The following is a 27,380-nucleotide window of genomic DNA, read 5'->3' as shown; positions in this document are numbered from 1 at the left end:
CTACTGTGCAGTCCACATGAAGAATAACTGCAGCAAATTTACAAAAGATTTAATATTCAAATCTGACATGTTGAGAAAAATAGGAGCTGATAGAAACAAAATGATCAGTGATTGAGAAAAACTGATCAACATTTTAATGAAATACGAAGAATAAATGGAAAAAAATAAGAGAAACAACATCTTGATATTCAGTGTGAAGCATTGACAGGAAACAAACAGAAAAACATGAGGATCCTGGAATAATCCTGGAATAATCCCAGCTTCCATCTGTAAAGGACTGGAAGAAGAAAAAGTTTCCAAGGACTCGATCAGAATTGTTTCACCAAGAAATAGATTGTAGAGACTGAACTATCTGTTCAACAGTGAGAGAGTTTCTCTGACAGGAAGAAAATATTTAGACTCTTTAGATTCAACTCAGCACAGAAACACTGAGGAACCAGAACTGGACCAGAACCCAAATCCAGGAATCAGAGGTTCAGTGAATGTGGTGTTGAAGGTGTGGAGGAGGATCAGTGAGTCAGAGGAAACTCTGTAGAAGGACAGAATGCCAGCAGGACAGTCCACATACACTGATACTCTGTTAGAGACAGAGGAGGAGGAGAGACGAGTTTCTATGTTATTGTGACAGACAGAGTAACCATCAACATCAGAGCAGCTCAGACTCCAGGAATGATCATTCCATCCAAACAAACAGTCTCTACTGTCTCCTTTCCTCTTGATTCTTCTGTAACTCACTGATATATAAACATTTCCTCTCCACTCGACCTCCCAGTAACAGCGACCAGTCAGACCAGTTCTACACAGCAGCTGATTCCAGTAATCAAATCTGTCTGGATGATCAGGATATGACTGAAACTCTTCCACACGTGTCACCTTCCTGTTGTCTTCAGACAGTTTGAGGTTTCTGTTCACTGTGTTTGTGTCGATGGTGAGTTGACAGGAATCTGATGGAGAGAACAAACACAATCCAGCTGCAGTTATTGATCATTTATTGACACTTTGATGATGACTCCTGAATGAGTGATGTGACAGTTTGAAGATGGTTGAATGTGAGCTGCTTTGTTGTCATGAATCAGATGAAAAACACACTTACACTTCCTCAGACCTGGTGTCAAGAATCGGACTCCAGCAGGCTCCACCCTGAAAGGAGGAGGGGGGTCAGACCATCAGTCTCTTTCAGCAGCAAACATGGACATTACATGTCTCTCAGACACACATTGTCCTCCACTGAGACAGGAACAGTCCAACATTTGGATTGCAAACTGCAGTGGATGTAGGAAGGACAGTTGGTGCTGCTGCAGCACAACTCATTTCTCCAAACACAGGAAAAGCTCCAACAGAGAGGAGAAAGGAAATCCCTCAGTAACAACCTGAAGAAACTCACTGAAGCCTAAAAGGACATCAGGAAACTAAGGAAACATTTCTGGAAGCTCAACCTGATTTAATAATCAGCATTAAAATACAATCAATCTAAACTCTGACACAACACCTGGATACCTGTTCCATCCACACTCCCACACACAGATGAAGGAATGAAACACTAAACAGCCCTGCTGCTGAAAACCTGCTGTGGCCTCACTGGAATATCCAGAAATACAAACATTAAAAAGGAGAAGCTGCATCACATTCAACAAAGAGTTCAACAAGAATCAAAGATTTGATCTCTGAGCTCAGACTCACAAACCAGGGAGAGGCTTCCATCATCACACACCTCTGACAAACACCTCCAACCTTTCAGCACTTCCTCTACCAACCAACACCACCAGGTGGCGCTGCACACATTTACAATGAGACCAAGAAGAAGAAGCAGCTTCCTGAATCCAGCAGCTGCAGTAATGGCTTGTAAAATTAATCCTCCCTCCACTGCAGAAGTTCTGGATCAGCTGATCTTGTCTTTTTTATCTTTCTCAGTAAATTTATCAGAACTTTGGATCTGAACAAGTTTCTGCTCTCATTTCTACTTTTTCCTCATCATTCACTGGATTTCTTCCCTCCTTCTGGAAAACAAGAGATTTACTTTCTTTCCTGATTCCATTTATATGTTTGATTATTTTCCAGATGTCGCCTCCTGGTGGAGATCAAAATAACAAATAGATAAAACTACTAAACTATTAAATTTCCAATTTTCCTGATGAATGTTTTTTTAAGCTGCTTCATGTGTAAAATATTTTAACTAAACTTTATCAAATTTTGAGTTTTGCTTCAAATCCAAAGTTATTTATTTCTCTATCTGAGAACTTTTAAACATCCATCTGACCATTATGAAGATCCTTTTCTTCTCATCTTTGCTTCTTGGGGCTGATTGGTCAGGAGCTCCATCCAACATTGTTTTAAAGTTCTTTCTATCCTCCGTAGATCATCATGAAAATCTAACTGCTGAACTCCTCTGACTCTCTGATGAGTGATGTGACAGTTTGAAGATGAATCTGAATATTTTCATTAATATATATATAATATATACATCATCCAAACATCATCAGTTCTTACCCTCTAAATATTCTTTTGCTGTTTGTTCACTTACATGTTTTCTGTTTTCATGCCATTGTATTCTGCATTGGGATTATCTAGACCTTTAATCTGGATTAACTGATTCTAATCTAACTTTCATAATTGTTAATTTCATCTCATTTATTATTGTCTCTATTGCTACATATTCTAGATCAGTTCCTCTATTTGTTTCTCTGAACATAGATAATCTTTTCTAGATGTTGCTCATCTTCCTCTCACTGAAACATTTCTACTTATTCTAAAATCTACATTTACTTCAGTACCAATAATATCTGCTTTATGATGTCATTTATCTTCATATTTTTAACTTCCTGTCCATCAGCCAATCAGCTTCTTGTATTTTCTCAGTAGATCCATCAGTGGAAGCCCCGCCCAGCCCATGATGCTCCTGGTTTGTGAAGACAGAGAGACAAACTGAACTCTGATAGGAAACAGTTTCAAACTGATTTTCTCTCTCCAACCTCTTGGTTCCACATGGAGCTATATTTGGCCCCCTGCTGCTCTGACTACCATGTCATTGTGGTTCCAGTAGATGGGTCGGTTTCCCAGGTTCATTCAGCACCATGTGAAAAATTACTACAGTTTAAATGGGCGGCAATTTGAAAAGTTACACAACCAAAATTACCAGAGATAATTTGAGTTATTAAACTCATAAGACAAAAAAGGGGGATCAAAATGTTATTGATTCATTTATAAATGTCATGGTTGTAAACTAGATATTTAATTATCAAACTAAATATTTAGCTTCAAACTAAATGTTTCCCAGCAGACTGACTAAAGACATTTCTCCCTCTTCCTCCTCTATCAGACCTTCTCTGCTCCTGCAGCAGGTTCCTCCATACCTGAGAGCTTCCAGTCTCCAGTGTGGATCCTTCAGTCCAGCCCACAGCAGCTTCACTCCTGAGTCTCCTGGATGATTGTAGCTCAGGTCCAACTCTTTCAGATGGGAGGGGTTGGAGGTCAGAGCTGAGGCCAGAGAAGCACAGCCTTCCTCTGAGACCAAACAGCCTGATAAGCTGCAGACACACAATTCATCACATGATGAGAAAATGAGAACATTGAGGAAGAAACCAAAGTCTGAACTGATCATTTTCATGGGAGGAAAACACACAAGAAACTGGTGCTTAACCTATTAATAATATGAAATATTAATAAAACTGTATTTCCTTTTGTAGGTAATGAAAATCAACATTTCCCTTATGATGGTTTAGAAAGTCTGACAACTGCTGGTTGGAAAGATCTGCAATAATGATCCTTTGTTCAACTAGGATGCAGCAATCTGTCAAATATGTAGAGTTACACTATCAGTCGAAGCCTGACCTCCACTTTTCTTCATTAATCTTTTTTTGGTTCTTTCAGCCTGGAGTAAATAAAAATTAGTCATTATTATGTGTTGAGATTTAGCATGTTAACCATGTCACAGACAGACATCTATTATTATAACAAATAATTATTACATCATCTTTGAAAGCAGGTAAACGACAGAAATCTGGTTTCACCAGGATTGAGAACATTTTACCTGAGAGTTTCCAGGTTGCAGTTTGGACTCTTCAGTCCAGCAGAGAGAAGCTTCACTCCTGAATCCTGCAGGTTGTTGTTACTCAGGTCCAGTTCTCTGAGACTGGAGGACTGGGAGCTGAGAACTGAGGACAGAGCTTCACAGCTTCTCTCTGAGAGGTTACAGTCACTCAGTCTGAGGAGACAGAGAGAAAAATCTGTTATTAAACAATTCTTCAAAATGTTTCTCTTTTATTCCAGTCAACAATGTTCCTCTTTACTGATTTAAGGGACTGTTTTATATATAATTATGTTGCCTTTTGTTGTGAACTGGTTCAGTCTGTAGATGGGCCTTGTTACGGAAAAATGATTATTTTGGAGTGCTTAATATAGTTAATCATATGCCGGGTGTAAAATCTATAATGAACATCCTTATTTTGAACAAATTTCTTAATTTTGAACAGGTTTGCGTTAAGGATTTAAAACTAAACTACTCTATCGGTAAGTATTTTGAAATAAGAACCAAATCTAGATCAAAAGGGGATCTCTGTGAGGCTCCTGCTATGTTATCAGAGGTCAGGAGGCCATAAAATTAGTATTGCCTGCAGGACAGAGCCTGTTTGGGTCACAGAACATCAAAGGTCTTCCAGAACCACATCTGGCATGGTTTAAACTAAATACGACATTGAATGTTGAGATCATTAACATTTAATTTCTAAGACATTTTTCTAAGTATTAATAGCAAGTTTTAACCAAAGTGTATTATCTAAGTTTAGAATGGTGAATGCTGAATGTATTTGAAAATTGTACTATCTGTGATAATATCTGAATCAAATGGAAATTGTTTGAATGAAAATGTGTTGTTTAGTATTAGAAAATTGTTCAGGATTTATGTGATAAGGCAAAGATTCAAATCTTTGGAGATGCTGAGTGCAGATGAGCAAAAACTAGGTTTTGTGAAGGTAATCTTTCCTTAAACCAAATTACTGAGTTTAAATTTGTGAAGGAGACACTCCAAAATTCACAGGTATATGTGAAGTCTTATGTTAAGGTTCTATTTGCTCAGGTGGCCCTAGAGGCCCATGGGGCCAGGGTACAGCTTCTTGCTCTTTTGTCCTCTCGAAGACAAAAGTGGCCTTTGATCTTGGCGTGAAATTAAGGGAAGGTCTAAGTTTTTCTGGGTGCCTGAGGTGGCTCCTGGTTGGTCAAAACAGAGGTATGCCTTTCTGAATACATTAAAAAGTTAAGACACACCTCCAGAATAAAAGTCCGTGCCCAGGAATAATAATTCAGATAGCTGCCCTATTCTGCCTTTTTTGGCATCAGCTTTCTCCAAGGACATGACTTTGCCTTTTCTTTCACTATCTTTCCTTTTCTATTTCTTTTGTCTCAGGTAAAGAATGTATATCTCTGTAACTCTGCAGTTTTCTTGTTAATTCATACGTTGCTTGTTTTGAGAATTAAACTCTGTGACGTCATCACGCATCGTTGTTCCTTATTGCCACACGCTGCTCGCCGGGAGGACCCGGGAACCAGAAAGGAAGAGAGAGCCAAGCTTTTTCCAAAATTAAGCTAACTTAGAAATTCTTCCATTAACAGCCTCCAGACATGAAGGACTGAACTAAAGGCAACAAGGAGGCTGGCAAGAGAAATATTAAATTCCTCTATAAACTAAATTAATCCCATGTCAGTTTTAACAGAAAGAGTCCAATGAAGCCTGAAAATCAAGGCTGGACTGAAGAACAGCATCAGGTTTAGTTTGAAGATCAGCATCAGAGCTGGTTTGAGGGAAAACAGCAGCTTGAAACAAAGCAGAGAGAATCTGGAATTTCATCTTTACATTTATTAACTGTTGGATACAGAGATGGAAAACTGAGCAGAAACTGAAAATAAAACTATTTTTTGAACAAGAATCAAATTGCTCAATAAAAGGATTGTATAAAAAACTCATTTTTTTGATTGAGAACAAAATCACGATAAAACTAATGTGAGAAAAATTAGAAACAAATTTGCTCCTAAAACCTTCCAAAAACAAGCTCTAGCCAAACATTAAATATAGGGAAATTTAACCCAGTATTTAAATTAAAGAGTTCTGAAAACACCCCACCAACCTGAACACTAAATGTTACTAAACACATAGAAAACACACTTTCAGAATCACCACAATTAAAACTGCATTCATAAATATCACAACATTGAACGAACCTCCAAATATGTTTTTAAACATTTTGTTGGAATAGGATGGGCCACCAATATGTTACGATCCTGATGTCATCACACAGAACTCACAAAATACAAAGTCCAGACCAGATGATGTTTTTAACAAAGAGGTTTTATTAAACCAAGTCTGAACACAAAGTGGTTCTGACAGTCTTGGTAAAATAAAAGAGTGAGAGAACAAATAAGGCAGCAGTTGGTCGTCGGATTCAGGACGATGTGGGGCTCAAACTGATTCTAATCTAACGTTCATAATAGTTATCTCTTCTTTAATTTATATTTATTTATTATTATTTCTACTGATATACTTAAATTCAAATAAAAAAAACAGCTTATTGATCCCAAAAGGAAATAAAATCTTCTTGTAACAATATTAATTAATCATATTAATTCAAATTCTTCAAAGGGTTATTTTAGATATTAATGACTGTTTAGATTAAAAATCTCTTGTGGTTTGTATAACAGTGAATTTCAAGAAGGTTCTGAGTTTATATTATATATATTCTAGATAAATTCCTCTACTTGTTTCTCTGAATATAGATGATTATTTTAACATGTTGCTCATCCTCTTCCTGTTACTGAAACATTTCCATTTATTCTATAATCTATAATTACTCTCAGGAATATCTCTTTAATGCCAATAATATCTGTTAATGTAATTTATCTGAACAGTCTAACTTCCTGTCCATCAGCCAATCAGCTTCTTGTATTTTCTCAGTAGATCCATCAGTGGAAGCCCCGCCCAGCCCATGATGCTCCTGGTTTGTGAAGACAGAGAGACAAACTGAACTCTGATAGGAAACAGTTTCAAACTGATTTTCTCTCTCCAACCTCTTGGTTCCACATGGAGCTATATTTGGCCCCCTGCTGCTCTGACTACCATGTCATTGTGGTTCCAGTAGATGGGTCGGTTTCCCAGGTTCATTCAGCAACATGTGAAAAATTACTACAGTTTAAATTGGCTGCTGTGTAAAAGTTATACAACCAAAAATACCAGAGATAATTTAAGTTATTAAACTGGGCTCAATATGTTATCCATTCATTTATGAATGCCATGGTTATAAACTAAATATTTTGTTAGCAATCTAAATATTTATCTTCATACTAAATGTTTCCCAGCAGACTGACTAAAGACATTTCTCCCTCTTCCTCCTCTATCAGACCTTCTCTGCTCCTGCAGCAGATTCCTCCATACCTGAGAGCTTCATGTCTCCAGTGTGGATCCTTCAGTCCAGCCCACAGCAGCTTCACTCCTGAGTCTCCTGGATGATTGTAGCTCAGGTCCAACTCTTTCAGATGGGAGGGGTTGGAGGTCAGAGCTGAGGCCAGAGAATCACAGCCTTCATCTGAGACCAAACAGCCTGATAAGCTGCAGACACACAATTCATCACATGATGAGAAAATGAGAACATTGAGGTAGAAACCAAAGTATGAACTGGTTATTTTCATGGGAGGAAAACACACAAGAAGCTGGTGCTTAAGCTGTTAATAATATGAAATATTAATTAAACAGTATGTCCTTTTGTAGGTAATGTAAATCAACATTTCCCACACAATGTTTGAGAAAGTCTGACAACTGCTGGTTGGAAAGATCTGCAATAATGATCCTTTGTTCAACTAGAATGAAGCAATCTCTTAAATATGCAGAGTTACACTATCAGTCGAAGCCTGACCTCCACTTCTCTTAATGAATCTCTTTTCAGTTCTTTCAGCCGGGAGTAAAAGAAAATTAACCATTATTATGTGTTTAGATTTAGCATGTTAACCATGTCACAGTCAGACATCTATTATTATAACAAATAATAATTACATCATCTTTGAAAGCAGGTAAACAACAGAAATCTGGTTTCACCAGGATTGAGAACATTTTACCTGAGAGTTTCCAGGTTGCAGTTTGGACTCTTCAGTCCAGCAGAGAGAAGCTTCACTCCTGAATCCTGCAGGTTGTTGTTACTCAGGTCCAGTTCTCTGAGACTGGAGGACTGGGAGCTGAGAACTGAGGACAGAGCTTCACAGCTTCTCTCTGAGAGGTTACAGTCACTCAGTCTGAGGAGACAGGGAGAAAAATATTTAATTATTCTTCAAAACGTATTTTTTTTTCCAGTAAACAATATCATATTTTCCACATTTTAATAATACATGTAATGTGAACTAGTTTATTCTATCTTTGGGCATTCAGCCTTAAAAGACTGCAATACTGCAGCCAGCAAGGAGGCTGGCAAGAGAAACATTAATTTATATAATGAACTGCATTAATCCAGTGTCAGCTTCAAGAGAAAAAATAACTTCTGCTGCATGAACATGTAATATTATGAATAGTCACCTATGAGAGCTGGTGTCTCTTTTACTCATCATCTGCTAGCAGCCAACATTGAGGAGATAATGCACGAGTAAACAATTTGTTAAAGCATGACTCAATATTTATTTCATCATTGACAGATTTCTATAAAAATAAATGCAGTAACAATCTGTGTCCTTACAGAGCTTTGTTGGAGGCTTTAACCACTGGCAGCAGCCTCAGAAGAACCTCCTCTGAAGCAGAGTATTTCTTCAGGTCAAACACATCCAGATCTTTTCCTGATGACACTAAGATGAAACCCAGAGCTGACCACTGAGCAGGAGACAGTTTATATGTGGAGAGACTTCCTGAACTCAGAGACTGTTGGATCTCCTCCACTAGAGAACGATCATTCAGTTCATTCAGACAGTGGAACAGATTGATGCTTTTCTCTGTAGACACATTTTCACTGATCTTCTCTTTGATGTATTGAACTGTTTCCAGATTGGCCTGAGAGCTACTTCCTGTCTGTGTCATCAGACCTTGTAGGAGTCTCTGATTCGTCTTCAGTGAAAGTCCCAGGAGGAAGCGGAGGAACAAGTCCAGGTGTCCATTTGGACTCTGTAAGGCCTGGTCAACAGCTCTCTGATGGAGATTATTTATATTTGATTTGTGATATGTGAATTTATAAAAAAATGATTGTGGATTTTCTTCCATCAGGTTGAAACCAGAGTTGATGAAGGTCAGATGAACATGAAGAGCAGCCAGAAACTCCTGAAAACTCAGATGTATGAAACAGAACATCTTGTCCTGGTACAGACCTCTCTCCTCTTTAAAGATCTGCGTGAGCACTCCTGAGTACACTGAGGCTGCTCTGATATCGATGCCACATTCTGTCAGGTCTGAATAATAGAAGATCAGGTTTCCTTTCTGCAGCTGATCAAAAGCCAGTTTTCCCAGAGACTCAATCATCTTCCTGCTCTCTGGACTCCAGTGTGAATCTGTTTCAGCTCCTCCATCATACTTGATCTTCTTCACTTTGGTCTGAACAACCAGGAAGAAGATGTACATCTCAGTCAGGGTTCTGGGCAGCTCTCCTCCCTCTCTGGTCTCCAACACATCCTCCAGAACTGTAGCAGTGATCCAGCAGAAGACTGGGATGTGGCACATGATGTGGAGGCTTCGTGATGTCTTCATGTGGGAGATGATCCTGCTGGCCTGCTCCTCATCTCTGAATCTCTTCCTGAAGTATTCCTCCTTCTGTGGGTCATTGAACCCTCTGACCTCTGTTACCATACCAACACACTGAGGAGGGATCTGATTGGCTGCTGCAGGTCGTGTGGTTATCCAGAGTAGAGCAGAGGGAAGCAGTTTCCCCTTGATGAGGTTTGTCAGCAGAACATCCACTGAGGTGGACTCTGTAGCATCAGTCAGCATCTCATTGTTGTGGAAGTCCAGAGGAAGTCGACTCTCATCCAAACCATCAAAGATGAACAGAACCTGGAAGTGTTCAAAGCTGCAGATTTCTTTGGTTTCATGAAAGAAATAATGAACAAGTTCCACCAAACTGAACTTTTTCTCCTTCAGCACATTCAGCTCTCTGAAAGTGAATGGAAATATGAACTGGATGTTCTGGTGGGCTTTGTCTTCAGCCCAGTCCAGAGTGAACTTTTGTGTTAAGACTGTTTTCCCAATGCCAGCCACTCCCTTTGTCATCACTGTTCTGATTGGTTGATCTCTTCCAGGTGGGACTTTAAAGATGTCTTCTTGTCTGACTGTTGTTTCTGGTCTGTCTGGTTTCCTGGATGCTGTTTCAATCTGTCTGACCTCATGTTCATCATTGACCTCTCCAGTTCCTCCCTCTGTGATGTAGAGCTCTGTGTAGATCTGGTTCAGAAGGGTTGGACTTCCTGCTTTAGAAATCCCCTCAAGCACAGACTGGAACCTTTTCTTCAGACCAGATTTAAGTTGATGTTGACAAACAGCAGCAAAATATACTAAATAAACATAAAAAGTAAAAACAGGAATGAATCAAAATCATATTATGAAGAGGTTTAAATAAATGTGATTCCATCTCTTCATACAGTAGTAAATGTCTTTTTTATTGATCAGGTTAAATCATTGTAGAAATCATCTTACTGTTCGTCAGTCGATCAGCCAGCTCCTCCTGCTTCATCCTCCTCAGGATGTTCAGTGTGATCTTCATCACTGCCTCTCTGCTGCTCCTCCTCTGTTCTTTATCTTCTCTTTGACTCTTTAAACATTGTTGGTCATCTGAACTCAGAACCTTCTGGATATTCTTCAGCTCATTTTTTACAAAAGTGACAATGTTGTCCTCCAGTAGCTGGAACAGAATAATAGAGGATGAAATCTTCAGAATGAAAACATGAAGCCCAACACCAGATGGGTGTTAGAAAGAATGAGGGTCCTCCGGTGTAGAAAGTGCAGCATGGAGATTACTTTGAACAGCACCCATGGAAAAGTAGTTGTTGTTCATGTACAGACCATAAATATGGAGTCCAGCTGTGTTATATGCTGTTGAGCAGATGGACCATTAAGAACCTCTGAGCTCTGCTGGTCCACTCTGTGGAGGAATCAGGAACAATTAGGAAGTTAGGAAATATTTAATCAGCAGTATTCACAAATGAAATCATCAAGAGTTTCATAATTAAAGCCTTCAAAGCAGAAAAACAGAGCATCACAAGAACACAATCCAAAGTAGAATGAAAGAGGAAGATGAACTAAAAGGATGAAGACCAGTAACACCAGAATCACACAAAAGACTTTTTAAAATGTTGGTGCTGAACTTGGACATCAAACAGACCAAACTTATAACAGATCTGATGCTGGTGGAGACAGTTTCCCAGAGCTTGGGGACAGTGGAAGTGAAGGCTCTGTCCACACAGGTCTTCAGGACAGTGTGGGACATTCAACAGGTTGTGATGACTATATCTGAGGTCATGTGGACATGGAGGAGGTCTGAAATATGTGGGTGTGTGTCCATGTGGAGTCCTCTCCTGGCTGTTATAGAGAGGACTTTAAAATGGATCCTGAAGATCTTTGGAAGCCAGTGAGCTCACATTGTATCTGTCCACACAGAGACAATCAGAAGGTAGAGGTCCATGAAGTGATACCTGGATGTGAGCAGTGAATCAGATGATCCAAGTAGTTGTAAAGATTTAGTGTTCCTGCTGATCGTGTAAATGTGTTCCACTGTTAGTGGAGCCAGGAAGCAACAGAACATCTAACTTCAGAACAGTTTTTGAGACTTCTGTTAACTAGATGGATGTGGAGAAGCTCTGGGTAAGAAGAACTGGGAAAGATCTAAACAGCTCTGTTTTGTACTTTTAAGTTATTTCATTAAATATTTTATTTAATGAAGATCACTGAGATTCATCAAGTCCAATGCAGGTGAACTTAATGGAGAAAATGAAGTCCAACTGTTAACATCATCCAACAAGAAACGCGTAATTTATTGGAACACGTTACCATGATGTAATACATATGAAAAAAACCCTGAAATCAATCCTAATGTTACCATAACAGAACCCAATAAAACTTGGTATCGACCCATAGCCACAAGAACATATATAAACAGAATAGTTACAGCAGTTAGAAACATCTCACCTCTCTGATGGTGGAGATCCAGGAGATTTAAAGTTAATGATCACATCCATTGACCTGTCGCTTTTAAAGGACATACAGCTGGGTTCTGGTTCTGGTTCTGATTTGAGTCTCTGATGGATCCTGACAGAAACATGATGATTAAAACTTAATTAGCAAAGAGGAGCAGCAGCAGCTTCATCACCACGTCTGTTCTGGCCTGATATAGTGAACGTTGTGTGAAAAGGGCTGTGGAGAGTTAGAGATGGTGAATTTATGATAGTCTGAGTTGCAATAGAAAATCTCAAACCATGACAAAGATATATTTTCAGTTTTATTTTTAGTTTCTGTGTTTTCCTTCCATCCCCTTGATTGTTCCCAGGTATGTCTTGTTCCCTGATTACCTCCTGTGTATTTAATATCAACTGTGTCTGCATCTCAGTCTGGTACTGGTTGTATATGTCTTGTCAAGCTGTCCAGTCTTGTCTGCAGTCAACAATCTTTTGAACCAGTTGCTACCAGTTTGTGAGCATTAGCCTTCCGCTCCTTTGTGCTGCCTGGAGTTTTGGATTTTATTCATTAAAACATCATTTCATCTTACGTCAACCTGGGTCCTAAGCAATTTCCTCATCACCTCCTACCGCATCTCCTGACAATCTTATTGACATTCAAACAGGAACAGAATGAAAAGCAAATGAATCAAATGCAGAAGAAAATGCATTTATTGTTCACTAAATACATGAAGAATAACTGCAGCAAATATACAAAAGGAATATTTAACATTTGAATCCAAGATGGATTTAAGGAAATGGGAGATGAAAGAAACAGAAAATGTCTAGTGATTGAGAAAAACTGCAGTAAAGTCAAAGAAATCTCACTGATTAATGAAAGGGAAATAATCAAGAGAAACACAGCATCCTTAGATTCATTGTCAAATTTTGACTGGAAAAAATGAGGGTTCCTGGAATTATCCTGAATATCCTGGATCCAAGAAAACATGTTTCTGAGTGAAACAGACATGTAGATACTGAATTATCATAAGCAGTGAAAGTTTATCTGACAGGAGGAAACTCTTTAAACTCAGTACAGAAACACTGAGGAACCAGGACTGAACCAGAACCCAAATCCAGGAAGCGGAGTTTCAGTGAATGTGGTGTTGAAGGTGTGGAGGAGGATCAGTGAGTCAGAGGAAACTCTGTAGAAGGACAGAATGCCAGCAGGACAGTCCACATACACTGCTACTCTGTGAGAGACAGAGGAGGAGGAGAAACGAGTTGCTGTGTTATTGTGACAGACAGAGTAACCATCATCATCAGAGCAGCTCAGCCTCCAGGAATGATCATTCCATCCAAACCTACAGTCTCTACTGTCTCTTTTCTTCCTTATTCTTCTGTAACTCACTGATATATCAACTCTTCCTTTCCACTCAACCTCCCAGTAACAGCGACCAGTCAGACCAGTTCTACAAAGAAGCTGAGGAAGATCAAATCTGTCTGGATGATCAGGATATGACTGAAGCTCCTTCACACATGTCACCTTCCTGTTGTCTTCAGAGAGTTGGATCTCTCTGCTCACTGTGTTTGTGTCGATGGTGAGTTGACAGGAATCTGATGGAGAGAACAAACACAATCCAGCTGCAGTTATTGATCATTTATTGACACTTTGATGATGACTCCTGAATGAGTGATGTGACAGTTTGAAGATGGTTGAATGTGAGCTGCTTTGTTGTCATGAATCAGACAAAAAACACACTTACACTTCCTCAGACCTGGTGTCAAGAATCGGCCTCCAGCAGGCTCCACCCTGAAAGGAGGAGGGGGGTCAGACCATCAGTCTCTTTCAGCAGCAAACATGGACATTACATGTCTCTCAGACACACATTGTCCTCCACTGAGACAGGAACAGTCCAACATTTGGATTGCAAACTGCAGTGGATGTAGGAAGGACAGTTGGTGCTGCTGCAGCACAACTCATTTCTCCAAACACAGGAAAAGCTCCAACAGAGAGGAGAAAGGAAATCCCTCAGTAACAACCTGAAGAAACTCACTGAAGCCTAAAAGGACATCAGGAAACTAAGGAAACATTTCTGGAAGCTCAACCTGATTTAATAATCAGCATTAAAATACAATCAATCTAAACTCTGACACAACACCTGGATACCTGTTCCATCCACACTCCCACACACAGATGAAGGAATGAAACACTAAACAGCCCTGCTGCTGAAAACCTGCTGTGGCCTCACTGGAATATCCAGAAATACAAACATTAAAAAGGAGAAGCTGCATCACATTCAACAAAGAGTTCAACAAGAATCAAAGATTTGATCTCTGAGCTCAGACTCACAAACCAGGGAGAGGCTTCCATCATCACACACCTCTGACAAACACCTCCAACCTTTCAGCACTTCCTCTACCAACCAACACCACCAGGTGGCGCTGCACACATTTACAATGAGACCAAGAAGAAGAAGCAGCTTCCTGAATCCAGCAGCTGCAGTAATGGCTTGTAAAATTAATCCTCCCTCCACTGCAGAAGTTCTGGATGAGCTGATCTTGTCTTTTTTCCCGGTGGAGCTCAAACTAAGAAATAGATAGAACTACTAAACTTCAAAAATTCTCATCTTGCTTTTCGAATAGTTTTCGTAACAGTTTAATCTATTTTATATTTAAATCATTTATCAAGTTGTGAGCTTTGCTTAAAATCCAAAGTTATCTATTTAAATATGAAACTACATAAACATCCACTATGAAGATCCTTTTCTTCTCATCTTTGCTTCTTGGGGCTTATTGGTCAGGAGCTTCATCCAACATTGTTTTAAAGTTCTTTCTATCCTCCGTAGATTATCATGGAATCCTCACACTGAATGAGTGTGACAGTTTGAAGATGGTTTAATCTCAATGTCTTTAGAGTTCCTATTTATCTCCATTAAAGATCCTCCACTCTTTAATTTTCCTTCTTAGTCAGGAGAATATTCTAGAAAACTGGGTAATGATCTCTGCCTCCAGATGAGGCGTCTATTCTATTATAATCCATTGATCTATTGGGATCATCATTGTTCCATTTTATGTGGAGATTGCATCTGATTTATTATTTTCTCTATTGCTACATATTCTAGATCATTTCCTCTACTTGTTTCTCTGAACATAAATTATCTTTTGTAGATGTTGCTCAACTTTCTCTTCCTTTCTTCCTATCACTGAAACATTTCTACTTATTCTAAAATCTGCATTTGCTCTCCACCTTGTCTCTTCAGTAATAATATCTGCTTTATGATGTCATTTATCTTCATATTTTTAACTTCCTGTCCACCAGCCAATCAGCTTCTTGTATTTCCTCAGTAGATCCATCAGTGGAAGCCCCGCCCAGCTCATGATGCTCCTGGTTTGTGAAGACAGAGAGACAAACTGAACTCTGACAGGAAACAGTTTCAAACTGATTTTCTCTCTCCAACCTCTTGGTTCCACATGGAGCTATATTTGGCCCCCTGCTGCTCTGACTACCATGTCATTGTGGTTCCAGTAGATGGGTCGGTTTCCCAGGTTCATTCAGTCCCAAGTAAAACATTGCTACAATTTTTCATTGGATACCATTTGAAATGTTACACAGTAAAAATTGACAGCAATAATTTGATTATTTTAACTGTCATAAAAGATTAAATGAGCTTCAGACTGTCAAGTCATATGTTCACCATGTTATTCATTCAATCATTCATTCATAATTGTCATAGTTCCAGACTAAATATTTATTTATCAAATTAAATATTTAGTTTCAAACTAAATGTTTCCCAGCAGACTGACTAAAGACATTTCTCCCTCTTCCTCCTCTATCAGACCTTCTCTGCTCCTGCAGCAGGTTCCTCCATACCTGAGAGCTTCCAGTCTCCAGTGTGGATCCTTCAGTCCAGCCCACAGCAGCTTCACTCCTGAGTCTCCTGGATGATTGTAGCTCAGGTCCAACTCTTTCAGATGGGAGGGGTTGGAGGTCAGAGCTGAGGCCAGAGAAGCACAGCCTTCCTCTGAGACCAAACAGCCTGATAAGCTGCAGACACACAATTCATCACATGATGAGAATTTAAGAACATGGAGGTAGAGCCCAACGTCTGAACTGGTCATTTTCATGAGAGGAACACACTCAAGCAATGGTGCATAACTTTTTTATAAAATAAAACAATGTTTAAATAACAGGGTAATGCAATCCTTGTATGACCGGTGTCAGAGTCTGGTCCGCATTGCCGACAGTAAGTCAGTCTTGTTTCCGGTAAGGGTTGGATTCCACCAGGGCTGCCCTTTGTCACCGATTCTGTTCATTACTTTCATGGACAGAATTTCTACGTGCAGCTAAGTTGTTGAGGGGATCCATTTTGGTAGAGTGCCTTCTCCAGGTCAGGGGGCAAGGGTGTTCTTCCCGAAGCGGAGAAGTTTAAGTGTGTCAGGATCTTGTTCACGAATGAGGGAAGAAGGGAGCGGGAGATCCACAGACGGATTGGCACAGCATCTGCCGTGAAGCGGGCACTTTACTGGTCCATCGTGGTGAAGAGCGAGCTGAGCCAAAAATCAAATCTCTCAATTTACCAGTCAATCTATGTTTCCACCCTCATCTACGGTCATAAATTTTGGGTCATGACCAAAAGAACAAGATTACAGATACAAGCGCCTTTGCTGGGTGTCTGGGCTTTCCCTTAAAGAAAGGGTGAGATGCTTGGTCATATGCGAGGGACTCAGAGTACAGCCACTGTTCTTTCACATTGAGAGGAGCCAGGTGAGGTTGCTCGGGTATCTAGCTAGGATGGCTCCTGGATGCATCCCTGGCCAGGTGTTCTGGGCACGTCCCACTGGGAGGATGCCCCGGGGAACACCCAGGACACACTGGAGGGACTATGCTTCTTGGCTGGCCTGGAAATGCCTTGGGATTCCCCCGGAGGAGCAGGAACAAGTGGCTGGGGAGTGAGAAGTCTGGGCCCCCATTCTGAAGCTGCTACTTCCACGACCCGACCCCGGATAAGCGGAAGAAAATGAATTCATGGATGGAATGTTAAAACTGTATTTTACACATATGTATCAACAACATATGTCATTTATAGATTTCATTAGAAAGACTAACATCTGCTAGGAGAAAGATCTGCAATAAGGCTCCTTTGTGCACCAGGATGAAGCAAACTGTAAATCAACCAAAATTGTGGAAGCCTAACCCAAGCATTTCTAAATATCTCTCTTCTTGGATCTTTCAGCTTGCAGTAAATGAAAACCAGTTACATTTATGTGTCAAGATGTAGCATGGTTAGCAATGTCACAGTCACATATTAAAAGTCAACTAATGAAATAATATTTACATAATCTCTGATAACAGGTAATGGAAAGATGTCTGGTTTCACTAGGATTGAGAACATTTTACCTGAGAGTTTCCAGGTTGCAGTTTGGACTCTTCAGTCCAGCAGAGAGAAGCTTCACTCCTGAATCCTTCAGTTTGTTGTTACTGAGGTCCAGTTCTCTGAGACTGGAGGACTGGGAGCTGAGAACTGAGGACAGAGCTTCACAGCTTCTCTCTGAGAGGTTACAGACACTCAGTCTGAGGAGACATAAAAAAAACATCTGTTGAACAATGTTCAAGAGCAACAATGTTTGTAGAAATATTGAAAGACTTTCTTATTTTACACATCTTTATATTACTCATTCTTGTGAACTGGTTTCATCCAGATAGTTGAAGACTCCATCTATGAAGAACTGACTAAGGAGACTGAAAAGAGAACTGATTAATTCTATCTTGAATTGAATTAGTTTCAATTTTAAGAGAAAAGGAGTTTTGCAGTCTGTGTATGTAACATCATGACCAACAACTGAAGGAAGTTAGTCAATAGCAGTCGACAATCTCTTCTAGTTGTGCATTGATATTGGATGACATCAGGGAATTGATGCTCCAATACGTAAACTGAACCGATCATAAACTGAATTAATATTTATCTCATAATTAAGAGATTTATATCACAAATAAATGCAGTAACATTCTGTGACCTTACAGAGCTTTGTTGGAGACTTTAACCACTGGCAGCAGCCTCAGAAGAACCTCCTCTGAAGCAGAGTATTTCTGTAGGTCAAACACATCCAGATCTTTTCCTGATGACACTAAGATGAAACCCAGAGCTGACCACTGAGCAGGAGACAGTTTATCTGTGGAGAGACTTCCTGAACTCAGAGACTGTTGGATCTCCTCCACTAGAGAACAATCATTCAGTTCATTCAGACAGTGGAACAGATTGATGCTTTTCTCTGCAGACACAATCTTACTGATCTTCTCCTTGATGTACTGAACTGTTTCCTGATTGGTCTGTGTGCTACTTCCTGTCTGTGTCAGCAGACCTTGTAAGAGTCTCTGATTGGTCTGCATTGAAAGTCCCAGGAGGAAGCGAAGAAACAAGTCCAGGTGTCCATTGGGACTTTGCAAGGCCTGGTCAACAGCTCTCTGATGGAGAGATTTTAGTTCAGGTTTATTAATTAATAAGAAATTCTTAGATGTTTGCATTTCATCCATCAGGTTGACCTCAAAATTAATGAAGTTCAGATGAACATGAAGAGCAGCCAGAAACTCCTGAACACTCAGATGGACGAAGCAGAACACCTTGTCCTGGTACAGACCTCTCTCCTCTTTAAAGATCTGTGTGAACACTCCTGAGTACACTGAGGCTGCTCTGATATCGATGCCACACTCTGTCAGGTCTGATTCATAGAAGATCAGGTTTCCTTTCTGCAGCTGATCAAAAGCCAGTTTTCCCAGAGACTCAATCATCTTCCTGCTCTCTGGACTCCAGTGTGGATCTGTTTCAGCTCCTCCATCATACTTGACCTTCTTCACTTTGGTCTGAACCACCAGGAAGTGGATGTACATCTCAGTCAGGGTGCTGGGCAGCTCTTCTTCCTTTCTGGTCTCCAACACATCCTCCAGAACTGTAGCAGTGATCCAGCAGAAGACTGGGATGTGGCACATGATGTGGAGGCTTCGTGATGTCTTCATGTGGGAGATGATCCTGCTGGCCTGCTCCTTATTTCTAAATCTCTTCCTGAAGTACTCCTCCTTCTGTGAGTCATTAAAACCTCTAATCTCTGTCAACATGCCAACACACTGAGGAGGGATCTGATTGGCTGCTGCAGGTCGTGTGGTTAACCAGAGAAGAGCAGAAGGAAGCAGTGTTCCTCTGATGAGGTTTGTCAGCAGAACATCCACTGAGGTGGACTCTGTAGCATCAGTCAGGATCTCCTTGTTGTGGAAGTCCAGAGGAAGTCGACTCTCATCCAAGCCATCAAAGATGAACAGAACCTGGAAGTGTTCAAAGCTGCAGATTTCTTTGGTTTCAGTAAAGAAGTGATGAACAAGTTCCACCAAACTGAACTTTTTTCTTTCAGCACATTCAGCTCTCTGAAGGTGAATGGAAATATGAACTGGATGTTCTGGTGGGCTTTGTCTTCAGCCTAGTCCAGAGTGAACTTCTGTGTTAAGACTGTTTTCCCAATGCCAGCCACTCCCTTTGTCATCACTGTTCTGATTAGTTGGTCTCTACCAGGTAGGACTTTAAAGATGTCTTCTGGTCGGATTATTGTTTCTGGTCTGTGTAGTTTCCTAGATGCTGTTTCAATCTGTCTGACTTCATGTTCATCATTCACCCCTCTAGTCCCTCGATCTGTGATGTAGAGCTCTGTGTAGATCTGATTCAGAAGGGTTGGACTTCCTGCTTTAGCAATCCCCTCAAACACAGAGTGGAACTTCTTCTTCAGACGAGATTTATGTTGATGTTGACAAACTGTTGCAAGATGTTCTAAATTAACACAAAAATAAAATCAGGAATGAAACAAAAATATCCTCTGAAGACGACTGGAATCAATGTATTTCCATCTCTTCAGACATTGGTAAATGTGTGTTTTAACTATTGGGTTAAATTCCTGCAGAAATCCTCTTACTGCATTGCAGGCGATCTGCCAGCTCCTCCTGATTCATTTTCTTTAGGAAGTTTATTGTGATCTTCATCATTGCCTCTCTGCTACTATGCCTCTCCTCTTCATCTTCTCTTTCCAACACCTCATCATCATCTCTCTGACTCTCTGACCATTTGGGGTTCTCTGGAGTCAGAACTTTCTGGATCTTCTTCAGCTCGCTCTTCACAAAAGTAACAATGTTGTCCTCCAGCAGCTGGAACACAATAATAGATGAAGGAGACATCAGATTGAAATCTCCGAGCCAAACATCAGATGGATGTTGGACAGACTGACAATCCTCTGTACTACAAAGTGCAGCATAGAGATGACTGTGTACAAAACCCATGGAATGGATGGAAAAGTAGTTGTTGTTCATGTACAGACCATAAATATGGAGTCCAGCCTTTTTTGATGATGCTGGGTAGATGGACCACTAGGAACCTCTATGCTCTGCTGGTCCACTCTGTTTAGGAACCAGGAAAAATTAGGAAGTCATTGAATATTCATCCAACATTATTCACAGATAAATCACAGTCCAGTAGGGGCAGCATTACTACATGAATGAGTTAATTGATCTTAACATTAGATCACTTGCGTCTTTAGTTATCTAGAAAGTGTTTCCCAAACCTGATCCTCAATGATGAAGACCATGTCCTGCATTCTAGAGATTCCCTGCTTTAATGTGCCTGATTCAACTGATTGCAGTTCACAAATGCCTTTTAGTCATCAATCTGAAATCAAGGCAGTGTGCCTTGAGTACCAGGGTTGAGGACACTGAACTAGATGGATGTGAATAAGCTCAGGTAGAAACAGGATCTAAACTGACCATTTTAGTAACTGAAAATCTTTAGATTTCTGAGTACTATTTCCAGCTGGACTTCAATGTCCCCACTGAAGTCCATATTTCCATGTTCTCTACAGAACAAAACATGTGGCTTATTGGAACAGGTTAAGATATTAATGTTTTTTAATACATATGAAAAGAAAATAACCTAAAATTCAGCTAATGTTGCCATGACAACAGATAAAAAGACTTAACTGTAAACATCATGAGGTGCAATTACTGACATAAAAAGAACAGTTACAGCAGTTAGAAACAGCTCACCTCTCTGATGATGGAAGTCCAGGAGATTTAAAGAGAATTGGTTCTTCTTTTGACCTGTTGGTCTTAAAGGAGACACAGCTGGGTTCTGGTTCTGGTTTGAGTCTCTGTTGGATCCTGACAGAAACATGATAATTAAAACTTTATCCATTCATTTTGGATTAAACAGCAAAGAGTACCACAAGCAGCTTCATCACCACGTCTGTTCTGGCATATAGTGAACTCTGTAGCAAACAGGGCTGACAGTTAGAGATGGTGACCTCACCTCTGACCTTTGCTCTGGCTCTCATCTTCCCCACACAGAGTGGTTTTAGAGGGAGGGACTCCCTCCTCTCTGTCCTCACACTGATCCATGCTGCTGAATTCACATCAGCTCACACACACTTTCTGCCTTCACCTGCAGAGGAAACACACATCATTCATCTGCACATCAACTCTGATCATCCTTTACATCATTAGAGCTGGAAAAAGATCAGCTGCTCCTCCTCTGATTGGCTCTTCTTCTCTGCTTCATATCAGTGTCAGGTGAATGCAGTCAGAGAGGCAGAGGAAGCTACCATCAGCTGCTGCACTTCTATTATCAGTCCACTAGATGTAGATATGGAGCAGCATTTACATTCACTGATTCAAAATACAACAGGAAGTATTTTAGTTCACAATTATTAATCTTTACAAGTGTATTATCTGCTGCATTAAATATGAACTATTTAATAGTCAGAATAAACTGAACACATTTCAACATCAATACTTCAAAATAAGATTTTTTTCAAAAGGAAGAAACAAGAAGCTGTTGGTTCTGAATTTAACGTTGAAAACCAGAGTTGGATTCCAGAAAATGAAAACATGAAGCAGGTTTTTCACAGAAGAAAATAAAGAAACATCAGCTGCTCATCATGTTTGATTCCAGATCATTAATAATCTAATAATTCTGTAGATTAACATTCAAAGAGAAGAGAGATGAAACTTTGACCTGAAATCAGAAGTGAACATTTTCTCCAAACATCAGAGCTGAAAAATCAGGAAAACTCTTGATGACAAAGTTCAAGTAGGAAACAAAGCAAACTTACAGTTTGTTCAAATAATCCAAAGAGTTGATGAAGAATATGTGAACAACAAACTTGGACCCAACAGAACCACAGCAGAACCAGACTGACCTGAACAGGCGAGTTTAAATTGAAAGTGTTATGATGAGATATGAGCCCAAACTGGTCAGACTGGTCAGACTTAGTGGGGAGTAAGAACAGAGTTTACCTGTTGACATCTGTCATTTTGATTTGAAACAAACTCATGGATTTCCTTTTTTCAGAGTTTAGTGCAACACAAACATTTTCACTAAACTGATCTCAGAGCAGCTTCTGGTTTGGATCTGGAATGTTGATTTTTGCTCTTTTCCAGCATCAGGAAGATTCCAGCTCCACAGATCACATGTTGGATCAAAACTGCAGGAGCAGATCAGGAAATAAAGAGGATGTATTTACTTTTGATCATGATTGTTGAGGTTACTGATGGTAAAAAGAATTAACAATATTTTTGTTCATAGAGAAAAACTACATGTTCATTTTTCAAAGTGATATTTTAAACATGATATTCATACATTCATAAATGAAAGATATTTAAACTATTTTATTCTAACTGAATATTTAGACGTGTGTGATGACCGACCATTCCACAAATTCCTCCATCATCGATCTGTGGTTGGAATCCTGGAAATGAAACTTTTTAAAGTGGTTTTGTTTAAATTTTTGTCTAACCAAATCTATTTCCACCAGTTAATTGGATTGACTGTTTCTTCTGCAAACAGGAACATTTTATTTCAGCAGAAACAATCTAGGTTTTGTTTCTGTTAAATCCAAGCTGATGGTTGTTTTGCCCCAGTTCCATGGATCTGAACAGAGACGGCTACGACCTTTATGTTGAGTAGGAGCGTGAAGAGGAGAGGCCGCTGTTGTCATTCTGATGTCTCTGACCAACCACTTCAGCTAAAATTAGTCGTGCTAATGTTTGTAAATCAGTTTACTGGTAAAAAAAAAAATTCATCTGTTTTATGATCTAATAGTTTATTATCCATCAAAGTTTATGTCATAACCAAGATGACAAGAACTTTGCTTGTTTTTGTATTTTATGTCACTAATTACATATTTGCATGTTTTGCCACAAGCAGGACAAAGTCCACACACTCTTATAACTCACACCCAAACATAAACACTTTCATTTGCACACATGTTCTCAAACAAAAGGTGATATTTTATAATGAGTAGGAAATTAATATTTAGCTTTTCAAGACATGATTGATAATGTTTTACTTTGGATTTTTTATTTTTCCTTAAATTTTCTTCCTCAGAACCAGTGACAAAAATTTCAGTAATAAACAATTATTGTAACATTTGAATTATACTGAAAATACAAATATAAACCAATTAAATGAATATATGGCTCCAATATAGGGCCTGATACTCAGTGCTATATTTATTCAACAAAAAAATTATTTACTTTCTGCCTCTCACGTATTATTGAAATTGCTAGATGTCTAATTATCGATTTTGTCTTTTTAGTTTATTGACTTGTGGCAGTTTTAGCTTTCCTATTTAAAAGCTGACCATCTAGGATGTATGGAAAGCCAAATGTACCACAACTCATTACATTAAAAAGACAAGATTTACAATTATGTATGTGAAATTTTTCAGAAAACTTTACAGGCATCCAATAAATAAATCAATAGCTATTTTTAAATAAATAAATACATACTGGATACGCTTTAAATATTACATCCATAATCTTAATGTAATATTATTTGTCTCTTTCCTCTTCCAACAGCAGCCAAAACGATGAGTAGCATTAGAAAGTGTCCCTGGTTCAGTGCGTTCTTACACCGTATTGAAAGGTCTGGTTGAAAGCTCGGTCATTCGCTCGCAGGCGTCTCTCCTCCTCTGGGAAAAGATGGAGATGAAAAAGTGAAACCAGAGAGGAAAAAGCTTCCAAACACGTCATGAAGTTTGTCTCTGTCAGATCTCACCTTTCTGCTTCTCCCCTCCACACAACTTTCTAAAGAACGACACGACCGATCCCATCGTTAGCTCGGCTCGTCCATCATCACACCTGAATCACAAGCGCCTGAACAGAGAGGTCAGTTCTTAATAAGAAAGGTCGCCATTTTGTTTTTCTGTCAATTAAAACATCAAATAGTTCATGATGTAAAATCAGAGACATTTGGAAGAGAAACAAGCCGCCACCTTTTTCAAATCACACAATTGCTGCCAATTGAAGATATTAGCAAAAGTTCAAAGGTCAAAAGTTCAACCAGCCACCACACTTCAACCAGATGTAACAAAATTTGCGTCAATTTTGAAGATATTTTCTATTTTATGAAGAATTTCATAGAGCTACTTTATTAGAATGAGAAGTTTTCCTGTTTGTCCCACTTTAATGAATGATTTAGTGTCGCATTTAAACCCAAGGGAACCGAGACGTTAAGATTAACTCATTGAAAATTTACTTTTAAACATTGATACATATATTTCTTCTAAAGTAATAATTTAGACTAACAGTTATTTTCCCAAGTATTCCTAAACAAAACAAAGAATTCTTAAATTTAATAAATGTTTTTCGATGGAAGGTCAGATTTTTAGAAATTATCTTGATGCAATAAAATTTGTTTTAAGTCATTTTTAATAAATGCCTTGAATTGCAATAATTATATAATTTGATTTGTAAGAAAATGTGCCGTTCAGTTTGGCTGTTCTGATAAGAGAAATTGTTTATTTTTGGTCTGAGAATAAAATGTTTTTGTACGGATCATGTAATCACAGATGCATCCAGTGATGTCAGTAACGCATTAATTTGTAACGCATTACTGACGTCGGACCACGTTTTTCAGTAACGAGTAATCTAACGTGTTGCTATTTCAAATCGTGTAGTCAGACTACAGTTACTTATCAAAACCACTGTGCGTTACTATCTTCTTTTGTTATTTAATCGTATTTCCTCTACTCGTCTTGTCGAGTGACCGACGTCTCTATGCAACAGAAATGTAAAAAAATGGAGGGAGATGCGCATTTTGTTGGTGGAAAAACTGGAACTATTTTCAGTTTCTGTCGCCAAGTCCGATTATTACAAGCGGCTTTGGGCTTCATTTTTAAAGTCGCTTGCAAATTTAATGAGTGGCGGGTTGCGCCTTTTTGGGCTCGTTTTTGAACGTGAAGTTGCTCATTTGGGCTTGGAAATAAGCAGAGACTCATAATAAATCCCAGAATTTGTCCGTCATTAAGGTAGTTTTACTCAGTCTCTCCCTGTCCATCATTTCCCTGATGATCCGTCCCGCTGTTTTTTTGTTAATGTCAAGTTAATATATTACCTCTGAATGACATCGAGCTTCACGTTGCGCTCCAGAAAACTGCAAACATCGAGACCAATATGAACAGCGCAATAAACGTGAAAACAGCCACGAATAAATGTTCAGAAGTTGTTAATAATTATAATGGCAACTTAACGCCATTCTAATTATTAAAAGATAAGTGTCACAAATCTGTGCAGCCATCTGAGCTGTGGAGCTGCAGGAGGATTTGCGCTTCATCAAAAAATGAACACAGAACCTGGAGGAAAAACTTTAAAATCCTTTATAGAGTTTTTAGACAACAGTGGACCACAAATTACTGTTTTATTTTTTGTACTGTTTTTTGTACAATCGCCTCTTCAGTTCAACCTTATCAGTGGAGACACATTGTTGATGTTACCATTATAAAATAGCTTACAATTAAGTATTGGCAAAGCTCAATATGATTTTCACAGTAGGTGGAGCGTTGTTGTTAGCAGCTGCTGAAAGTAACTAAAAAGTTATTTTTAATGTAACTTAGTTACTTTCCAAATCAAGTAGTCAGTAATATAACTAAGTTACTTTTTCAAGGTGTAATCAGTAGTCCGATTAAAGTTACTTTTTCAAAGTAACTATGCCATCACTGGATACATCATATCACATCCTGGAAAGTCCTTCAGAGTTTATCTTTGCTCTAAAGTTATAAACACCCGAAGCCTCTCCCTTTTTAACAGAGATAATCAGTAACCAAACGCTGCGATCTTTGCTTTATCCGCCAGTTTGGTCAAATATTAAATGAAAACAGATTTAAAATGTGTGTATTTTATTACTTCTGAGCAGGAAATGCTTCTGAAATGGAGCAGGAAATAAATTTCATAACAGCTGATTTGCATGTGATCAAGAAAATAAAGTTCAGAAGCAGAAAGTAGTGAAACATCTGGAATATTCATGTTCAAAATGGATCCCAAAAGTAGTTCTGCTAACTGAAAACTCAAATCTACCTGAAAACAACAGATAAAAGTGGTGAAATCTTACAGGTTCTGGTGTCTTTCTGCTTCCTGATTGGATGAATGCAGGTTCAGGTCCAGATCCAGACTGTGGATGGGAAACAAAGAAGGTCCAAAAGGTTCTGATGATCTTCTGATCCCAGCAGGAAAACCTGTTACGGCCCTGAGCAAACAGAGCAGCGATCTTTGGATCTGCATGCAGGAGTCGATAGAAAACAAAGGTGAGTGCAGCCAATCAGAAACCAGCACTGAAGTTATGACACAGCCAGCTTAACACACACACACACACACAACACACACACACACACACACACACACAAAAATTAGTGGTGTGTTACACACTCTGCAGAACTTTGTGTTCATCAGAAGCTGATTGTTTCAGGTTGGAGTTAAAACAGAAGTAGCAACACTTCCTACAGGAGAAAACACACATGTCATGAGTTCAAGTTTTGACAGTTAAATCTTGGTTTGTTAAATTGTATTATATTAACTTTTAACTGATAAGCAGCAACTTTATTAAAAATAGTTTTCTCTTGTATAAAGAGAGCTAAACATCTTTTCATAAAATGAAGGGCTAAATATTTCATATGTTGAATTTAGAAAAAGAAACACATTAAATTTGTACTTTCATTCTGTGTAAAAAGTATTAAATACATTTTGAATTAATATAAAACTTGTAGTTTTTTCACGTTATTAAACGTCGGCAGCATTCAAAATCAACGGTTCTTATTTTTCTGTTTTGCCTCCATTCTTCTGTCATCGTCACATCCTCACCTTTTTTATCAGCCATTTCTGGTTCAGACGTTGATGCTGCTCCATCAACCATCTTATCCAGTTTTTATATGTTGAACCAGAACCACAAAAAGTCTCTCATCCCAAACTGGACTCCGTTTTGACC

General features: G+C 39.0%; 3 protein-coding genes and 1 long non-coding RNA gene across 4 annotated transcripts in view; all 4 read right to left on the bottom strand.

The window, feature by feature from the left end:
* LOC122847051 (NLR family CARD domain-containing protein 3-like) overlaps positions 1 to 21,563 on the bottom strand; it is a 52,111-nt gene extending 30,548 nt beyond the window's left edge. Inside the window, exons 1-2 of the mRNA XM_044144411.1 lie at positions 21,432 to 21,563; positions 12,128 to 12,247 (exon numbers count right to left, since the gene is read on the bottom strand). Of these exons, the coding sequence (XP_044000346.1) occupies positions 12,128 to 12,247; positions 21,432 to 21,520 (209 nt within the window). The 5' untranslated portion in view covers positions 21,521 to 21,563. The remainder of the gene's footprint in view (positions 1 to 12,127; positions 12,248 to 21,431) is intronic.
* Positions 33 to 4,312, bottom strand: LOC122847029 (neoverrucotoxin subunit beta-like). The gene is made up of 3 exons (XM_044144380.1): positions 3,351 to 4,312; positions 1,094 to 1,140; positions 33 to 944 (listed from the first exon to the last, which is right to left on the bottom strand). The coding sequence occupies exons 1-3, from the start codon at positions 3,602 to 3,604 to the stop codon at positions 415 to 417; spliced, it is 831 nt and encodes a 276-aa protein (XP_044000315.1). The 5' UTR covers positions 3,605 to 4,312; the 3' UTR covers positions 33 to 414.
* On the bottom strand, positions 12,817 to 19,665 carry LOC122847003 (NLR family CARD domain-containing protein 3-like). The gene is made up of 5 exons (XM_044144347.1): positions 18,117 to 19,665; positions 17,495 to 17,668; positions 15,968 to 16,141; positions 13,860 to 13,906; positions 12,817 to 13,710 (listed from the first exon to the last, which is right to left on the bottom strand). The coding sequence occupies exons 1-5, from the start codon at positions 19,205 to 19,207 to the stop codon at positions 13,184 to 13,186; spliced, it is 2,013 nt and encodes a 670-aa protein (XP_044000282.1). The 5' UTR covers positions 19,208 to 19,665; the 3' UTR covers positions 12,817 to 13,183.
* A 2,395-nt stretch (positions 21,564 to 23,958) lies between the features above and the next one.
* On the bottom strand, positions 23,959 to 26,635 carry LOC122847066. Its single transcript, XR_006373317.1, has 3 exons — positions 26,511 to 26,635; positions 24,180 to 24,277; positions 23,959 to 24,093 (listed from the first exon to the last, which is right to left on the bottom strand). It is a non-coding gene; the product is annotated as an uncharacterized LOC122847066 (long non-coding RNA).
* Between the last annotated feature and the right edge of the window lie 745 nt (positions 26,636 to 27,380).

The sequence above is a fragment of the Gambusia affinis genome, linkage group LG17 (assembly GCF_019740435.1).
Source record: "Gambusia affinis linkage group LG17, SWU_Gaff_1.0, whole genome shotgun sequence".
NCBI lineage: Eukaryota > Metazoa > Chordata > Actinopteri > Cyprinodontiformes > Poeciliidae > Gambusia > Gambusia affinis.
The sequence above is the reverse complement of the archived record's forward strand: the minus strand, read 5'-3'. Positions and strand labels throughout refer to the sequence as shown.

Bases quoted from the DNA above. Each gene is read 5' to 3' on its own strand.
- LOC122847003 (XM_044144347.1), bottom strand. From the start codon at position 19,207: ATGTTGACAGAGATTAGAGGTTTTAATGACTCACAGAAGGAGGAGTAC. The intron at 17,669-18,116 runs GTAAGGTCACAG...ATGTCTCCTCAG, and splicing joins AAAGTCTCCAACAAAGCTCT to ACTGAGTGTCTGTAACCTCT. The intron at 13,711-13,859 runs GTAAGTGTGTTT...TCTCTCCATCAG, and splicing joins GACACCAGGTCTGAGGAAGT to ATTCCTGTCAACTCACCATC.
- LOC122847029 (XM_044144380.1), bottom strand. From the start codon at position 3,604: ATGAAAATGATCAGTTCAGACTTTGGTTTCTTCCTCAATGTTCTCATT. The intron at 1,141-3,350 runs GTATGGAGGAAC...TCCTCCTTTCAG, and splicing joins TGGAGACTGGAAGCTCTCAG to GGTGGAGCCTGCTGGAGTCC. The intron at 945-1,093 runs GTAAGTGTGTTT...TCTCTCCATCAG, and splicing joins GACACCAGGTCTGAGGAAGT to ATTCCTGTCAACTCACCATC.